At 32.2% G+C, this 18,033-nt stretch overlaps 1 protein-coding gene across 1 annotated transcript; it reads right to left on the bottom strand.

The window, feature by feature from the left end:
• Positions 1 to 2,256: 2,256 nt before the first annotated feature.
• On the bottom strand, positions 2,257 to 11,830 carry LOC139519991 (paternally-expressed gene 3 protein-like). The gene is made up of 11 exons (XM_071312327.1): positions 11,700 to 11,830; positions 11,076 to 11,149; positions 10,444 to 10,515; positions 8,204 to 8,282; positions 6,944 to 7,092; positions 6,097 to 6,192; positions 5,572 to 5,697; positions 4,914 to 4,988; positions 3,761 to 4,630; positions 2,797 to 2,882; positions 2,257 to 2,495 (listed from the first exon to the last, which is right to left on the bottom strand). Exons 1-11 carry the CDS (start codon positions 11,716 to 11,718, stop codon positions 2,426 to 2,428), a joined length of 1,716 nt encoding a protein of 571 aa, XP_071168428.1. The 5' UTR covers positions 11,719 to 11,830; the 3' UTR covers positions 2,257 to 2,425.
• Positions 11,831 to 18,033: the final 6,203 nt, after the last annotated feature.

The raw sequence follows: 18,033 nt of genomic DNA, 5'->3' as shown, positions 1-18,033 counted from the left end.
GGTTGCAAATGATATTAGATATTCTAAACACTGAGTCTAATGTCTATCAAACATCTCATTGTGTTTAAGAGGAAGTGAAAATGTCAAATCATTTATGTCGACCCAGTTGGCAGTTCATATCTACTAAGTTTATTGTTAGTTTGGTATCGTCATGAATATGCATGAACAAATTCGTCACTGGACGTTATGTAAACGGTGATCATACGTTAAAAAAATAAATAATAAAAGTATAAGTTTTAGGCTCTTGTTGAAAATTTTAAAATGCATTCAGTTACACCTTAAAACATTTACTCTATATAGTCACTTCGATTTTTCTGTGCTGAATGCAGGCATGGTTTAACAATTTATCCTGAAATACGAGGAAGTACTTTTACAATTCGTATTTTCGACTAACGAACTTTGAAGATAAAGACACTAAGATATGACACATGTCTATGACTGCACCATGGGAAAATGTAGCTGTCAGATTTTTATTATTTGCCACTGTATAACCCGCAATTTCTAATATGATAAAAAAGTTCATTTATAAAAAAATATAGCGAAATCCTATATTAAAAAAAACTATACCCGCGAGCCCCTTTGTAATTTTTTCATATATATTTCGTTACACAGTTACTTTATAAAATAATTTGTCTCACAAAAACAAATTAAATCGACAATTTAATGTTTGTTTTTAGTTGCAAATTGATAAGCTTAAGTGCTTGTGTGCGCACTGAGGTATTAAAATATTCTCGACTGAATCGAAGACGATAAGTGATGATTTACGGTATTTCACGTTAACTGTCGAGTATTTGCACGTACATATGTTTTGTTGAATAATTCATGTTTAAGACGATATATAAATACTGCAGATAGTTTAAATATTACAAATTGATCAATTCTAAAGTTTAATTCACAAATACCGGTAATTGAGTTACGAATTTCTATATGAAATGAGAAAATATGCCTTAATTTTAACCAAAAAAATCGGATTGTTTGTAATGTAAATAAACATTTTTTTAAAACAAAAAATCTTCAGTGTTACATAAGATATGATAGTTTTATATCTCTTTTGGTTGTTTATACCTATACTTTTTTTTTAATCGCTTTATATTAAAAATTTTAAATAAAAAATACTTAGTTGTGATTACTAAATGAGGGAACCATTGAAAAGAACGTTTTTAAACCTCTTTTGGACATTTTTTTAGTATAACACCTTGTATTCTATCAATAAGATAATGAAGTTGAATTCAATCAAAAAAAAATCGCTGTACTCTGGGGTGTAACACAAACTCCTTAACTAGAGCGCTTTTGAAAACTAGTGTTATTTTAAATATCATAGATGAATATAATAGGACTGACAAGGAACAGACAATGAAACGCATATGTAATATATTTAATGAATTTGGCTACGGACAGCTCCGAGTGATTGTACAGGAGGGCTCCAAGCGATTGTACAGTAAACTTGCAAGCGATTGTACAGTCAATTAAAATATCCGACATTTAGAAAATGAATATATTGTTATTTCTTCTTGGACAATGACTTTCAAACTTTCAGACAGGTAAAACTATATATCAGAAAAGGTACATATGAAAATTCTGATAGTAACGATGGATTTTTCGATGTTTATTAAACATTTTTGATCGCTGCTCCGTCACAGTTTTGATCGTTTTACTCGGAACCCCACCATTCTAGTGAAAACGTTTGGATGCATATGTCATTTTCATTATTTTATTGGTTCATATATATGTATAGAATATTTTGAATATCAAAACTTGAAGCAGAAACGTTTTATAGTAACACTTGAGTTCATGAAACTTTTCATCAAGCAACTTGTTGTTGTTACGAATGTCGGAGCTCCGCTTGACAGGCTCTCGAATGATCAAAACATTAGAAAACCGTACAGTTCCGTTCCCACACTGTTTTCACAGTTGCTCTCGAAAAAGCCCAGACAATTACATACATTGAACTAAGTGGTTAAATACATGGAAATTGTGCTTCAAAATAAGATGTGTAGGTATGTAAAAAACTATTATAATTACGAAATAGCAGTTGTTTTATCACTCGAAAAAAAAGGACCGATTCACTCGCAAAACCACGATCCTAGCTATACAGTTTTACCTTCTGTGGTTATGCCCATCGACTTAAATAACATATAAATTTGTCCTTGAAGATTGTCACATATATCTGAAACGTCTGTGTGAAAAGTTATAGTATAAGCCAGAAAAAGACGTAAATAAAAAAACTTTATTATACAAATAAGCCAGAAAAAGACGTAAATAAAAAAACTTTATTATACAAATATCATAATTATAAATAGTAAAAATTCATGGGACCTTGTGACATGAAAAGACCATAATTCATTCATACATCTTGATTTTGCTTAGTATGTCCGGAAACTATTCTGTATCGAGAAAATTACTGATTTTCTCTTATCTTGAAACTTTAATCCATGTTCATCTGTAATTTTAACTTTTTGAAGCTTTTTGTGAGATAGCGGACTTCATTTTTCACCCTGAAATATACAAAAAAATGTAGCATAATTGTATTGTCCGGTAACTATAAAAACAAGAAGTAATTTTCATTATGACGAATAATATATAAATATAAGAACTTAATATAAGATGAACAGTTGCTTTTGCCTTTAGCCTTGTTAGTGTTAAGATTTTGATATAAAAGCATACTAAGTGATTATTCCTCATAGCCTTGCAGCGGTTCAGAATTTTATGTAATGATGAAATAAAGGATACGTAACATTTTTATAATAATTAGTAAATCAATCGCTGACTTTGTTTCACACTTTGTAAAAAACTCACTTTGGTTTAAATTTCTGGTCAATGATTTTTTGTTTATCAATGTTAACTCTTTTTGAAGAAGCACCGTCTTTAGATATTCTTCTGACCTGTTAAGATATAAATGAAAAGAGTAAAACCATGTCAGAAGACAACAGTTGGACATTGAAAAAGCTAAAGCCTCCATTGCTATACAAAGTTAAAGAGGATTTCATTAAACAACAATAGTAAAAAACATAAAATTCTGCTGCTGTGGGTCTGTCGGGTCGAGCTCTAGAAGGCAACATCCGAGCTTCAAATCAACACGATAGAAATGATACATCTTGTCTTCACTTATTTAATTGTCAAAAAAATGGAATCGATCTACTCCGACAAAGAATACATTAAGATGTTTTGACTTTTTTTTTCAAACCCTGTTATTTTAAATACTTTCAAAAGTTCATATTTTTCTTTATTTTTAAGGGTTTTCCAACTTCGATAGATATCTGACATTTTTATAATGAATAATATCTGTTTCTGAGTGTTTGCTTGTGTGTATGGGTTGGTAAGGGTGTGTGTGTGTGTGCGTGTATGTGCTTCTTTCGTGCCTTGGACGTTGGGGAAAGGAAAGTTTCAGGTTGAAAGAAATCGACATTAAATGTCAAGAGTAAAATGGAACAAGGTTATTATAGTACGAAGCACCGAAAAAACTCTGTATATCAGATAAAAATACGATATGTATGCATTGAGATTTAGTGAAATCAATAGCGTATAACAATAACTGCACGGTAGGAAACTGAGATGAATCATGATTTTTTTAAAAATAAGGTTAAGGAATATGAAAAACAACCTTTACTATATTGCAAAATGTGTGACCATTTATATTAAAAAAAGCAAGACGATAAAGTTTGAATAAAAGTGTAAATTACATACTGTTACAAACAATGCGATTTCTTTAAAAGAAACAAAAGTTCAAGAAAGCCGTTGTAACGTGTAATTGTAAACCAACCTTCCTTTTTGTTGTCTGAAACACGTCTTCTGTTTTTCTTGTCTGAAACACGTCTTCTGTTTTTCTTGTCTGTAAGACGTCTCCTGTTTTTGTTGTCTGTAAGACGTCTTCAGTGTTTGTTGTCTGAAAGACGTCTTCTGTTTCTGTTGTCTGTAAGACGTCTTCTGTGTTTGTTGTCTGGAAGTCATTTTCGGTTTTTGTTGTCCGAAAGACGTCTTTCATTTCTGTTGTTAGAAAGACGTCTTCTGTTTCTGTTGTCTGGAAGACGTTTTCTGTTCCTGTCGTCTGTAAGACGTTTTCTGTCTTTGTTGTCTGGAATACGTTTTCGGTTTTTGTTGTCTGAAAGACGTCTTCTGTTTCTATAGTCTGTAAGACGTCTTCTGTGTTTGCAATTGGTGTCTGGGAGACGTCTTCTGTTTCTATAGTCTGTAAGAAGTCTTCTGTGTTTGCAATTGGTGTCTGGGAGACGTCTTCTGTGTTTGCAATTGGTGTCTGGGAGACGTCTTCTGTGTTTGCGATTGGTGTCTGGGAGACGTCTTCTGTGTTTGCAATTGGTGTCTGGGAGACGTCTTCTGTGTTTGCGATTGGTGTCTGGGAGACGTCTTCTGTGTTTGCAATTGGTGTCTGGGAGACGTCTTCTGTGTTTGCAATTGGTGTCTGGGAGATGTCTTCTGTGTTTGAGATTGGTGTCTGGGAGACGTCTTCTGTGTTTGTAATTGGTGTCTGGGAGACATCTTCTGTGTTTGCAATTGGTGTCTGGGAGACGTCTTCTGTTTTAGTTGTCTGTGAGACGTCTTCTTTTTTTATTGTGAGGAATACGTCTTCTCTGTTCTTATTGTCTACCTGCTGACTGTTTGATACAGTTAAGCGCTATGGTAAAAAAAACGTAAAATTTTAATAGGCAATTATTTTAAACATATTAATAACAATACATTTTAGAAACTGCTATTTCACTTATTTTCTCTTTACAGCTGTGATATCTGAGGAGTATGAAATGAAAAAAATAAGCTATGCTAAATTATATTAAAAGCAAGATAATAAAATTTGAAGACAACATTTAATTGTTTACTGTAACGTACTAAAATACGATCTTGGTTTTTGTATAAAAAAAGAAGTTCAAGAAAGCCGTTGTAACTTGTAAATTGAAACCAACCTTCCTTTTCGCTTGGTGTAAGACTTCCTCTGTGTCTTTATCATCTACTGTCTGGCTAAATGACACTGTTAAACACTATGGCAAAACAAAAACATAAAATTTAAAAGATGATAAATCATCATATTAGAAACTCATACATCATTCGGTCCTTTTGGAGTTCGTGCAATTCACTAAGTTTTTGTTTTTAATATAAAAAAGAAGATGTGGTATGATTGCCAATGAAACAACTGTCCACAAGATACCAAAATGACACAGAAATTGACAACTATAGGTCACCGTACGGCCTTCAACAATGAGCAACGCCCATACCGCATAGTCAGCTATAAAGAGCCCCGAAATGAAAATCGTCATTTGTACAGTCTTCATCGCTTTACGAAAATATAAATATCAGCAAACTGATGTTGCTTACATATTTAATGTATAAAATCATACAAAAACGATTTTGCTATTATATATTCTTGTTTCGTTTTATAAATAACATACAATTCCCCTAGATAGTAGAAAGTGCACTTTGAAATTAACACTTAGGTTTGCAACTTGCAGATTTACTATACTACATGTATAAACAGACGTTATGTAAAATTTGCCAGGTATAAATATTAAAATGGCAGGGAAATTAGAACATAACGTTTTGATTTACAAGAAGTTGTTAAGCTACCTTCCGTTTCTTTGGTCTATCAACTTTGGGTTCTGTACTGTTTGATAAAATACTTTGCTGCTGGGATCTTTCAGGCACTTCTATTTCTTTCCTCCACTCACGCTTAACTTTCTGTCTTATTGGACGCTGTACAATTAAATTGAGAACGTTATGGAAAACGTAATAAGTGTATCTTGTCGTTTTCGAACTCGAATCTACTTGAATCAGCTTAGCTATAAACAATCTAATATTTTTGAATCAATTAGTTCAATTTTATAAGAAAACAAAAATTAAATACCGACTAGCATCAAGCATCCAATGCAAATGTTGTGATGTGTGTCTTTGGAAGCACGTTCAGACGTGAATGTGGAATTTTATTGAAAAAGTAAAACCTAATTTGGAATGCTTTGCGATTTTTTTTATGAAACATAAATGCAATTTTATAATTATATAAACATATTAGCAAGAATTGTATCGTAATCAAGAATCTAAAAAAGAAAAAGCACAGCTGACTAGATTGCCAAAACTGTTTGGAAAATAACCTACCTGTTTTTGTTTTAGTTCTTTGACTTCTTTTATCTCGTTGTCATCTAGATCTTTTAGTGACAGTCTTTTAAAGCTATCAGTCAATACACTGATTGGCTGAAGCAAGAAAATGTAATCAAAATAATGTTATAACATATAAATAATATTTAACATTATCTGATGTTCGTTTTATTTAAGTCTAAGTGTTTTGTTTAATATTCTATAGGGCTTTTAAAACTTACAGGAAGTTTCAGTAATTATACCTCTATGAATTCAAGTATTCTTATTTTGGTATTTTGCTGTATCTTGTTGGGAGAGGGGATATTCTATTTTTTAAATTCTAATTTAAAAATATCTTTTTCCAGAAAATACTATTTTCGACAAATACAATATAAGAAATAAACAAAGAGCTGAAATTTTAGAAATAATAAAAGTAAAAGATTGGAAAACTAATATAGTTTGATTTTGTTGTAAGTAACGACTCGAAAGCCTGAACGGCATTAGTCAGTCCAAAAAGACATCTCAAGCGATTTTAGTTGGACTGTTACAAAACTCTATACCACTTTTTTTCCATTCATTTAATATTCAATTATCCCCCCCCCCCCCAAAAAAAAAAAAAAAATTCAAGGGAGCAACCATATAACTTTAGGGTGGGGGGGGGGGGGGGGGGGTTGTATTTTGTTTTTTGTTTGATTCAGAATTCTAAATCGATAATATTGAACTGCGATCTACAATCGAACTAAGATTGGTTCAGAATGTGTGTGATGGAAGAGATTTTCATGTACAAAAGATCTCAGACTAATTCTAAAGAGATAATTGATCAGCTATCAACTGGTCGATCTTGCTCTATTTTGATATATCTATTTACCGTGGTGGTGACAACTGGTATCTTCGTAGCATTAACACCCAGATCATCCGTTCTGGCAATGACACTTTTGTCTGCCTTTTTAATTTGATCCATGTCTTCCATCACACCTTTATTGGTTTGCTGCTGAACTGTTCCATTATTAGGTAGATCTACAATCGAAAAGCAATCATAGTTCTTGCAACAAAATTGGGATAAAGAATTTAAACTTGAAAGAAACTTTCTATCTGTTCAAGAACAAATAGAACGACAAAGTCAATGGAACAACGCTACTTTTTGAATGAAAATAAACACACTTTGATTGGGGCCAAACTTCATTAATCAGTTTGAAATGGAATATCAGTTCATCTATATCTTTTGACTAACTTGTGTAACTATCTAAAAATGAAAACATAAATATTTAAAAACACAAACTTATTTTCACCTTTTGTATGAATTTCTAACAATTCTATTTTTCCGTTCTCATAGATCAATATGGATATGTTACTTCACTAAATAAATATAGGAAGATGTGGTGATAGTGCCAATGAGACAACTCTCCATCCAAATAACAATATATAAAAGTAAACCATTATAGGTCAATGTATGGCCTTCAACACCGAGCATTGGCTCACACCGAACAACAATTAAGCTATAAAGGGCCCCAAAATCACTAGACTAAGTGCAAAACCATTTAAACGGATAAACCAACGGTTTAATCTATATAAAAACGAGAAACGAGAAACACGTATAAAATAAAACATATTTTTCGACTGAAAAAGCCAACGAATTTTCAATTTTTTAGACTATTCTACCTGAAAACCAAATCATTGATTCATAACATGAATTGTTTCAACCTCTATTTTTGCTTGGTCTTCGATTCGAAAAAGTTAGAATAATGTATTGTGTCTGCAACAAATAGTCAAGCGTGTCAGTAACTGCTAGTAGTCTGTCTTTATTTATGTAATATTGTCATTTGGTTATTTTCTTTTGTTTCCTCTTCTGGCATCGATCGGACTCGGACTTCTCTTAACTGTGCGTATTGTTGCGCGTTTGGTTTTTCTACATTGGCAGGGTTGAGATAAAAAAATAAATAAAAATAAAATAAAAAAAAAACATAAAAAAAACATGTTTAACCTCGCCGCATTTTTGCGCCTGTCCCAAGTCAGGAGCCTCTGGCCTTCGTTAGTCTTGAATATGATTTTAAATTTTAGTTTCTTATGTATAATTGAACTAAAACAACCGATAAGCCTAATTAAACCCCAATGCAACATTTTGTCTTACCATTCAGTTTCTGGCCGGACATGACATCTACTAACTGGGATAGTTCATCTTTCATATCGTTTTTGACTGGTGTCTCGACCTAAGAACATCAAATGAATGTATGAAAAAATACATTAATAGATAATTCTCAATAAAAGGGAAAACTTAACTAAGTTGTTTTCCTGAGGCCAGGGAATAGTTCGATTTAAAAAGATACATATTTAAACAATTTAAATAAAAAAAACAAACATTTTGGGATGTAAAATAGTGTTTTCTACCAAATGCGAATTAAATTCTGACTACACAGTCGCCGTATTTTCCAGTAACTATAGAGAAAGGTGACAACTGTGACAATGATTTCAACTATATAAGCTATATTACAAAACAAATGCGGACTTAAACTGTCTTTTCATTTACACTGAAAAATGACAACACCAAAGCATGATAATTGAATGAATTTTGAAAGGTATATATGTCGTGTACAAGTTGCGATTTTGTACAGGTTATAACATGTACAAAAATGTTGTACATGTTATAATTTGTACAATGCAAAAATACAAGTTATAACATCTACAAAAGTACAAAATATTGCTTGAAATTGGTTTTAACTTGTACAAAATGTCTATTATTACATTTACCTTTAAATTAATAATATTTCATCATTTATTTGTTATTGTCCATTTATGTTAGTTTGATAATTACTTAAAACTTTAAAAATGGTATTCAAACAGAAAAAGACTTAGAAGCTATATTTGAAGCAAGTTCTTTATTCAATAATAAAGAAAGTGAAGACCCTTTTACCGAGACAGTCTGAGAACTTTATACCAACACTGAAACTGACAAAACAATGTCAGAGACTGATATTATTACTGGCCCAAATACCGAAACTTATGTTGAATTGAATGGTCATGATTCAGCCGACAAGAATGAACAAACCATTGGGTTAGAAACAGAAACAATGGTACTTGAATTTATTCAAGTGATGTTAACATGGCCAATGAAGCAAGTTTGTGCATGACCACTGTGTATCATCGCCACCGGGAATTCGGTACTAACGAAGCGGAGAGAAAAGAAAAAATAAATAAACAAGTCTAGAATTCCTTTAATTAAGTTAATTTCTAGCGGTTTGGTGAGGGTATTGCTTCTGAAACAATTTACTGATATATAAAGCTTTATTTTTTTTAGACCAACAAGTAGCAAATAAATACAAAATTTTATGTTATTCTCTAAAACAGTGCACCAGAATATTTTGAGGCCACTCGTCCTCCGTCCCACCATGCTACTGTTCACATATTAACAGTACGGCAACTTGTTTTCCAACTGTATGTCAACTTGGTAGTTTTATTATATGTTAATGCCATCTTTTTCAAGACTTATAAACATTATTTCTTGAAAAGGGCCGCATATACAAATAATAAAACTCACAAGTTTAAATATTTTAAATATAAATCAAATATAAATATAATTTGCCTAACAGCATTATAGATCATGGTACACGTATCATACACAATGTTTTGAAGGTTAAATCATATCCCCTTGTATTCTCCTATATGATAGTATAGGTAAGCCTAGTTTGTTTAGTCTCTCTGGATAACTCGTGTCTTTGAGACCTGGTAGTTGTTTTGTTACCCTTGTTTGGACTCCTTTTATTTTATCAATATCCTTTTTCTTTTATGGCGACCATACTGAACTAGCTTAGTCCGAAGGAGATCTGACAATCACGTTTTATACAATGGTATGAATGTCTCAGTACCCAAGTATTTAAAAGTTCTTTTGCGAACTTCAAAAATGGAGTTGGCCTTATTTAATTTTTCGCTCTTTAACCTTTGCTATTGTATGATTTAGTAGACTGTGATTTGTTCAGTGGTCAGTATTATTTGATTACTTACATATTTTCATGTATTTACATTTTTCAGGGTAAAATTTTAGTGACCAGTTGTCAATTTTCTTCTTTAGCTTTTGATTATTGTCCTTTATTATTTAATAAATTTCAATCTAATGCATGTATATTCTGCTTTATTAATAATTTTTAAATTTTGTACAGGTTAAAACCATTTTTAAGCAATATTTTGTACATGTACGAGGTACTTTTGTACATTTTATAACTTGTATTTTAGCATTGTACTGGTTATAAGATAACACGTACAATATTTTTGTACATGTTATAACCTGTACAAAATTGCAACTTGTACACGATATATATATATAGCTGGTTTTGTATAAACCAACATGTTAATAGGAAAAGCACAACAATAACTTACTTTTGGAGTGTGCTGGTAGGGTGTTGAGCTGCGATTACGATACCTTTTAACACGGGAAACGCTTTGATTTCTCTAAAAAAAGAAGGAAAAAACCTGGATTCTAGCTTTTAAAACATGAACACTATATTTAAATGCTACATATTGCTTTATCATATGGTAAGTAACAGAAGCATCTGATATTAAGAAAATAAATTTAACCTTGATGAAAAACCTTTTTCTATACCAATTTCCTAGTATGCGATTTAGAGGTGCCAATTTCTATAATAATCTTTCATATTATTTTTTATCACAAATATAGGTGATAAGACTCTTAAATATCTCTGTTAAAAACATCGGTATGGTTTTAAACAATACATGCACTTAAAATATATATCCATTGTTTAGAATTCACACAACTTCAATATCTTCATTAAAAAAAATCAGCGATATAAAAGAAAAAGTAAGCAGGGTGTGCTCAGTATAGCTTTGTATATAAACAAGACAAAACATATGTAAATCTTTGTCTATTCGTATATTCATCATAACATAAAATTAAGAAGATGTGGTTTGATTGATTGTCAATCGGACAACTCTCCACAAGAGCCCAGATAACTTAGAAGTTAAATAAATTATATATTTTGTATTTTTCTCACCTTACGTCCACCGGGCAGCTCTGGACCTATCGATTTTTCTCGATAATGAAATACGTTGAGATCTATATTGTCTCCTGAAAAGCAAAGTTACATTATAGGCAAACAGATATCAATAAATGTACATAAGAAGACAACTAAACATTTTAACTTTCACAAAAAGAGTGCTATCATTGCTGTTCTTTATCTTGAAAGATGTCAGCTATCTACCTGGCACCAAATGTATAGTGATAAACTTAACAGCAAAAAAATCTTAATAACAAAGTGAAAAGGAGTGACGAGCAATACCCTAGAAACTTGTACCAGTTTGTGTAAAAGATTACTTCCATATGATTTATTGGTGTTTAATTACCGTCCAGTAGGAAATATTTCATGACATAAAAACTTGCCAAAATGAAAAAAGAAAAGAAACTATGTAAACGCGAACTGGTCTTTTTAAGATCGATTCAAATAAAGATTGATTCAATTTCGTTGCCAGTGTAAACGGGGTCTAAGTATGTAAGAAAGCCCGAACATTTGATATTTGAAGTTTGGGCGTTCTACGAGAAGGAAAGTTTTAAAATTTATGAAACATTTTCACTGGGAAAAAAACTATTAATACATTAATATAATCAAGACAAAACTTACCGCTCATATTTGCCCTCATCTGAGTCTGTAATTCAATAAATCACAGTTGAAATCATCAAAAATTATTGTGCTTGAACTAAGCACGTCTTTGTCGATGAAGCTTCGCGTAACGTCGCCTAGTCTTCCTTGGTTTCATGTTGTGACGTTGATATATTATTAGACGTTATTTATTAAAATGCACATTATTTATATCTAATTGATAACTGTTTATGTAAATTAATACCACAAATACATGTAGATATGTCTACTGTTGGACTGCAAGTTTTCCAAGTCATTTAAAACCCAGTGTTCGTTTCGGTGTCTTACCATTACTGATTTTGTCTACAATGAAGCAGTTAAAAATCGGGATTTTTAAAATTTAATCTGTATTTGATAGTTTGCAAGAAGTAACGATTAACTAACCTTGTTAGTCGAGTAATGTGTATTGTCTAAAATGAACACTGTGACCAATCTATAATAACTGTACAAATGCGCAGAAAAAAATGGAACTTGTACTTGAATAAGACCTATTTTATTTATACATTTTTCCTGATTTCTTGAGAATATTTTCTTTAGACCCGTTAGACAGTTGCTATTCAGTATCAAAATATTTACAGAAGAAATGTTGACGAACCTGACAAGTAGGCTTGGCTCTTTTTTTACAGTTATATTGTATATTATTCTATATTGTAGATATCTGGGTTCGTGTTGCTAAGTTTTTAGTTTTGTGTGTTTTGCTAACTATATTGTGTGTCTCTTGGTCTTTTTTTCTTTTTAAGACATGGCGTTGTCAATTTATTATTGACTTATAGGTTTGAATGTCACTCTGGTATTTTTCGCCTATCTTTTAAAAAAAATCCTTCTTATGAATATGGTTTAATTCTTTGACTTATTCAATATTGAAACTGCCTCCTTTCATAACTATACAAATAATCAATTATAATACATGTTCTACATTGAACGATGTTGTACATGTTATATCGATACCTTTTCAAACTTTGACTAGTAACATATTTTAAAACCTGTTAATTACATGTAGTAGACACAAAACTGACGTTGTTTAATCAATTATTTGTGCATATGGTAGCAGATGGCAGATGAATTGCATTTATTTTTTGCCTTATAATATCGAAAAACTTTGAGCTATTTCGCAGACATTTTGAACTATTATATTATCTAGTTTTTACAACCTAGGGAATAAGGTGTAACTGGTTATATTTGAGTGAACAAGTGTCGTCTTTCACAGATTTTAAATGTGACCATCGAAACTCTTCACATCTATCTAAAATTTTGCCTCAAATTGAGTTGTCTACCCTACCACCTCTAACCATATCGTAACTGAGAAACCTGCTTAACAATTCCTTTCCTAGGAATACACTCCTTATATTAATGGCGAATTAGGGTATCAGGGTAAACTAAAAATTGTCTGTCTGTATTATTACGTTTAGATATGTAATAACATATTTTAAGAAATAACTCCGTATATATAAAATAAGGCTAAGGTAGTTCGAATACTTTCTATATATACTAAATTCGAAATCTGTATATAGAACAGAACAGAAAAGAATAATTCATTTTCTAAAATTAAATTGTTTATAATGAGCGTATAAATCAAGAACAAACCAGTGATGGTGCGAGCTACTGATGATACCCCCGCCCAAATAATTCGGTTAACAGGAAGTCGTTGAGTTGTGAATTTGTAATAGCATCACACAGTATAGCTGAATTATATAAACCTTGAAACCAAATTTCAGAAATCATTGGATTGTAGTTCCTGAGAAAAATGTGACGAAAAATGTCAACTTGGATGTCATGTGAAAAGTGTTCGGTAAACAGGAAGTTGTTGAGTAATGAATCTGAAAACGCACCACACGATATAGCCGACAACAATAAACCTTTCAGAAATCCTTATAATGTAGTTCATGAAAAAGATGCAACGAAAATATTTATGGGACGGACGGACGAACTGACGGACCGACTGACGGATGTACGGACGTGCAGACAGAGGTAAAACAGTATCCCCCCTCAAGTTTTTCGAATCGATGGTATAATGATTGGGTCAACATTAAGACATTACAATACTAATATGATATAATTATCTTTATTTCACCATAAGCCTCAGTTACAAATGGAGCCAAAACAAAATAGAAAAAAAACCTAACTCGTTGATTGATATCAAAAGCAAAGTCAGTATCAAGACATGTATTATACATAATTGAAAAGAACTAACAATAAAATCATCAGTTTTCCCATAATAGTCAAGTTTTCTTGTGTTGACATCGAAGATTTATCATGTTTATCTAACTTTTTAAAGTTCTGACAAATGCTAGAAATATGCTGAAAGAGTTCATCCCTCAAATTATTATGTATAGTAAGCATTCGATTGAAAAAGGACGCTCTTCCTCAACTTTATGAGCTGTACAATACGATTTTTGGAGTATCTGACATTTCCAATCCCTAATGTAATGGGTGAGCACCGATTTTTAATTAATATATGAACTACTTTTCTTAAAATCAATGATATCTAAATATTTTTCTTCTTGAAAACAATCTTTAAATGAGAAATAAGTGTCAAGTTTGCCACAAAACACATAATTGAAATAAGACAATTTGACAAAGACACAAAATATAAAATCGGTATCCCTACAAATATATTGAGTGTCATCTCTCAGGCCGATCGTTCGCTATTGGAAGTGCTGTGTATTGTCTCTGTATTTTGTGGATTCAAATTCCCGAACATGATACCGTATCGCTGGTCTTTTCTCGCATGCGCGTAGCTACGTTTACGTCAAAACGCCCGGGCGTACACTTGAATTTTGGTAAAAAAAAATAATCTTAAAGCACATCAGATTTATAATTCTTTCTTCATTAGCTTGTACTTGCGGAAATTTACTTTTCAGCAAAATGGTATCATATATTATATTAGTTCATTTTCTGTCAAGTCTGAATCTATACTGTGAGTTCTATACGAACTTCCCTTTTGTGTAAAACAATTCATTATCTGCTGAGATTCGTTTTTTTTGTTTAAAGTTTTGTTGAGCCTACGACATATTTATGACGCTATTTTTAAAAAGCGAGACAAAACCGCTATCATCATTTTTCGTCGGCGGCGTCAATATCTGGGTTCAGTATCGTTGTTAAAAAAACCACATCAATTTCTTTGTCAAAACTTCATCTTGTTATTAATAAATAAAACTTTAGCAGGATCCAAGAATTTTTTTACAAAATTTGTCTGAAGCAAAGTTTTGGAAGTAAATTTGTTTATTCATTTTTCAGTATTATACTGACAGACTGTATGGCTTTTAAAAATTATAAATGCATAAACCTTTATAGACTGTCATGAAACTTGGACCAAAACTAATAGTCCAGATCAAGAAAAAATATCAAAAGAAATGTTTAATTTTTTAAAATCCTGTATAGACTGATATATATTCTTTATATAGACTAGACCGTTGGTTTTCCCGTTGGAATGGTTTTACACGTGTAATTTTTGGGGCCCTTTATAGCTTGTTGTTCGGCGTGAGCCTAGGCTCAGTGTTGAAGGCCGTACATTGACCTATAATGGTTTACTTTTATATATTGTTATTTTGATGAAGAGTTGTCTCATTGTCACTCATACCACATCTTCCTATTTCTATGATAAATGAATTCACTTTTGCGAGGAATATCCCAGACGAGAACCAGGATTCCGCAGAACCCTTAACGATATTTAATATTGCTCCTGAAAATCTCTGAAGATTAATTATTGCATGTTCGTTTAAGAAATTTGGACATAAAATAGGTGTGTTTGTTGGTTGAGTGCTTAACCCCACGGCCCCTTTAAACCATATTTAAGAAGTCACTGGTTTTAACATTTTCTCTAAATCCAATGACCATTATGTTTCACATTAACAAAATGAATAACTTTACATAACAAATAAACCATTTAGATTCAAAAGTATGTTGCTACTGATGAGCTTTTAATGACAGGAATGGTATCCATTCTCGATAACTCTTTAGATTCCGGGGGCTCCGCTCCCTAGCTCTAGCCCGCTACATGAACCCCATCTTCGCTAGCCAAGGGTTACGGTCCATTCCCGCTCTCTCCGTGGAGAGCGCGGAAGTGGATCGTAACCCTTGGCTAGCGAAGATGCATGAACCCGTTTTGGGATCATTGGATTGCTCGGCAAGGTTCGTGCGTACACGTAAAAATGACCTAGCTACGCCACTGTCTCGGCACATATTTCGTCGTATTAGTCATCTTATTTTTAAGGATCTGGGTATGTATTTGTCTCTTTGTTTTTCTTATTTTGACTGACGCTACATTAAGTCCTTTATTCTGCGACAAAATTAGTTTAAATAAAACTCAGATGAGTGATACAAGGGGTAGAAAGTGTTGCGACCAAAAAGGGCGGATAGTGTTATCACCTCACTCCTCTGATACGCGAAAGGGGGAAACCGAAGATCTAATGAAAGAAGGTAGATCAAGACACACAAAAAAAAACAGCGATCTAGAACAGCACAGACTGACAGTGGACACACAAACGACGAAATATAAAGACAAATAAAATACCGTAAAACGAAAGAGGGACGAGTGTACGGACTGAGCAGTTGCAATAAGCATGTGTATCAACTCCAATATACTGAGACAAATATCCCGCATGGAAAGAATAATTGGAATCAAAACGGACAACCACAAATATTATAGAGAAAGGAGTTGGTCTTTTTATCCATACACATAAGAAAAATGCATTTTCAGAATAATGGGCTGTCGGAGTAATGGGTTGTCGGAATAGTGGGCTGTCGGAGTAATGGGCCGTCGGAATAGTGGGCTGTAGGAGTAATGGGCTGTCGGAATAATGATTGTCGGACTAATGGGATGTCACCACTCTGGTTCGTAAGAGGGACATATATTAGAGTATCCATGATGTCAGTTGAGCGGTCTGTTCCGTAGTTAACATGTTCGTCTGTCTGTTTGTACAAAATTTTTCATTACTCTTTAATACTTTTTTGGTTCCCGCGACTCATCTCACTGTACTAAAGAATGTGTGTCAGCAAAATATATACCATGTCATGTGTGAGTCAGTACTTGTTCATCATGTCTAGATGTTAATGCTGTCAAATCTTTCGTTTAGTCATAGATGCAACTGACTCGAATACAACAAAAAATTAAAACAATGGAAGATGAAATGAGTATTACGTATTAAATGATGATTCTTAACTTTATCCAAATATATCTTCCCTCAACTTGGACTTCAGATTTAATAAATTATACATTTTAAAGAAAAGAAACAATGTAAAGACACATATCATGGAAAGATACATTATAAATAACTCTTATTCAAACTAGAGATGTTGAAAAGACATCTAAACTTTAAGTCAAAACATGGTTTCAATTTTCCAATTGTAATCTTTCCCTTTTTTCATTGAAACATATTTCTGGTATATGAATATAGTACTCTGTTGATACGACATTCCACTTGTTTTCCTTATAATAATTTCTTCATAGATAAATTTGTAATTGCCGTTCCAGTGAATCTGCTGAAGTACGTATATATATATAGTAGTTATTTGTAACGGAAAAGTTCTAAACACCATGTGCTTAATGACATGACCATTATTTGACAAACTGTTACTGATTTTTTTTTTTGGTTACATATGACCAAAGATGCTCGAATTCGTAACCAGCAAAGCGTCTTCTTTTCCAAGATTATGGCAGAACGTGTACTTTTAGGTGGATACTTATCTAAAAATATGGACATGTGATATGATTGCCAATGAGACAACTATCCTCCAAAATTCAAATGAAGTGGATGCAAGCAATTAGTAGTATAGGCAACCGCTATCAACTAACAATGAGAAAAACGCGTATACGTATAGTCGGCTTTAAGGATGTATTCTTCTGACTTTTCAGTCTCGTTCAGTCTCGTTGATCTCGTTCTTGAATTATTTCCAAAACCTGTGATAGAAGTGGAAAATATCAATGAATTTTAAAATATTATAAACAAACATAAATCTGTGAAAAAATTGTGCATTTACAATGAATGTTTTTGAGTAATCCAGTTTTCAAATTTTACGACCCATCAAGTCAGTATTTTTAGCCAAAATTTTGAGAAAATGGGTGAGGGATACAAAAAATGATTTTACAAGAATTATGCACATCGTTTTGGTCTTTTCAAATTTCTTAGATATGTATTTTTTCAATCATTTATAACAAAAAAGTTGCCTGAAATAATGTGCATTTTGTTCTTAAAACTGCGAAAAATCACAAAAATACAAAATTGACAGCATGGTAAATTTTGCACAAAAAAGCGTCAAAATATGATAAAATTTCTTTTATTAACACCTACCTATAGTTTTTGTAAGTAAAATTTAT

This window comes from Mytilus edulis, chromosome 4, assembly GCF_963676685.1.
Source record: "Mytilus edulis chromosome 4, xbMytEdul2.2, whole genome shotgun sequence".
Lineage (NCBI taxonomy): Eukaryota > Metazoa > Mollusca > Bivalvia > Mytilida > Mytilidae > Mytilus > Mytilus edulis.
The sequence above is the reverse complement of the archived record's forward strand: the minus strand, read 5'-3'. Positions and strand labels throughout refer to the sequence as shown.

Coding starts and splice junctions, on each gene's coding strand:
- LOC139519991 (XM_071312327.1), bottom strand. Junction 7,093..8,203: donor GTCCGGCCAGAAACTGAATG/GTAAGACAAAAT, acceptor TTTCGATTGTAG/ATCTACCTAATAATGGAACA. Junction 5,698..6,096: donor AAGAACTAAAACAAAAACAG/GTAGGTTATTTT, acceptor TTAATTGTACAG/CGTCCAATAAGACAGAAAGT.